Consider the following 1,284-nt stretch of genomic DNA (forward strand, 5'->3'; position numbering starts at 1 on the left):
GAAGCGTATCATATTGGTCTTGTTCAATACCATAATCAGCCACTACATAATCATTGACAGCCCAGCAATAGTAGACCATGAGCCCAGCGGAATCTTCACTCTTTGGCGCTCCTCGAGTTAAAATGTACTCGTGAACAAGCTAAATACCGCACTGAGTGATGCGCAGACCTGCATCCCGATGAAGAATAGAAAGCAGGAGTCCGCAAACCATATTGCCGCCATATTAAAGAAGGATATGAATAACGCGAAAAAGTAAATAGATTAATGGTGTCGTCAAAAGTCTTCGTATCATCCAAGAAATATGAACGGTGCGTGAAGCATCAGAATTGTGGTAGAGAAACTATCCCCACCCACTTCACCGCACCGCCTAAGCATAGAAAGATGATGCTGCATAGACTCACACAGTGTGAATCACCCTATAATATTGTCCAGCAAATAACCGCGGATAGCATACTTGTCGTAATATTTGATTTTTTGAGTCAAATCATCGAAGAAGTATTCCAACTTGAAACCCCAACCATCTTTTCTCTTCTCCATGTAAAGGTCTGTTGTTGAAAAGAAATTGACCTCTTCTGCATTGGTGGCGGGCTTGTGAGTAGCAGTTAAGAACAGGCCGGATGAGGTAGCCATACCTTTTAGAGTATCTACCCCCCAAATATGGACAACACTCCCCTTGTTAGGAATAAAACCACCCTCAATAATTGGAGTGTAGACCATCATTCCAGTGCCATAAGAGCGTTTCACGTTGCCCCCGCCTATGGACAAGTAGAATTCTCGCTTTTCATCGCCGACACTCAGGTGAGCCAATCCATACGTCTCAACTTCGGCACCGATGAACTTGGGTTGGAGCAGGGAGATGTTAAACATCAAAGTGACGTTTATTTGCATGGTGCCAGCTAAATTATGCCTGTTGGTGTTGAGTATGATACCGGCAGTTTCTCTATAAACCCGAGCTTCTCTTGCACCGACTGTGTATCCCTTCACGTTGTAAATGCAGCAAGGCGCTTGAAGCTCGGCAATGTTGCTTCCATCCCCTGGACCAGGGCCTCCATAACAACCGGCTGGATAGTCAGCGGTAATTTGGTAAGGGATGTCAGGTTGTCTCTGGGCTGCTGTTTGCGTCACAATGGCAACCAAGAAGAGGCCGTAGGGGAAAGGCATTACGAATAAGACTTAACCTGAAGAGTTTGTTGATGAGAGTCCAAGGGTTGTAGGGAGGAAGGAGGCAGTTCTCGAACAGCGAGAAGAAAAAACCTCTGGTTCATGGAGGCGGTGACACCCTCT

The 1,284-nt window shown here is 45.9% G+C and overlaps 1 protein-coding gene across 1 annotated transcript; it reads right to left on the reverse strand.

The window, feature by feature from the left end:
• Positions 1–411: 411 nt before the first annotated feature.
• On the reverse strand, positions 412–1,161 carry Pmar_PMAR001585 (hypothetical protein; the record flags this gene model as incomplete). The annotated part of the gene is made up of 1 exon (XM_002777572.1): positions 412–1,161. The coding sequence occupies one exon, from the start codon at positions 1,159–1,161 to the stop codon at positions 412–414; it is 750 nt and encodes a 249-aa protein (XP_002777618.1).
• Positions 1,162–1,284: the final 123 nt, after the last annotated feature.

Source organism: Perkinsus marinus, assembly GCF_000006405.1.
Source record: "Perkinsus marinus ATCC 50983 genomic scaffold scf_1104296951484, whole genome shotgun sequence".
In the NCBI taxonomy this organism is placed as follows: Eukaryota; Perkinsozoa; order Perkinsida; family Perkinsidae; genus Perkinsus; species Perkinsus marinus.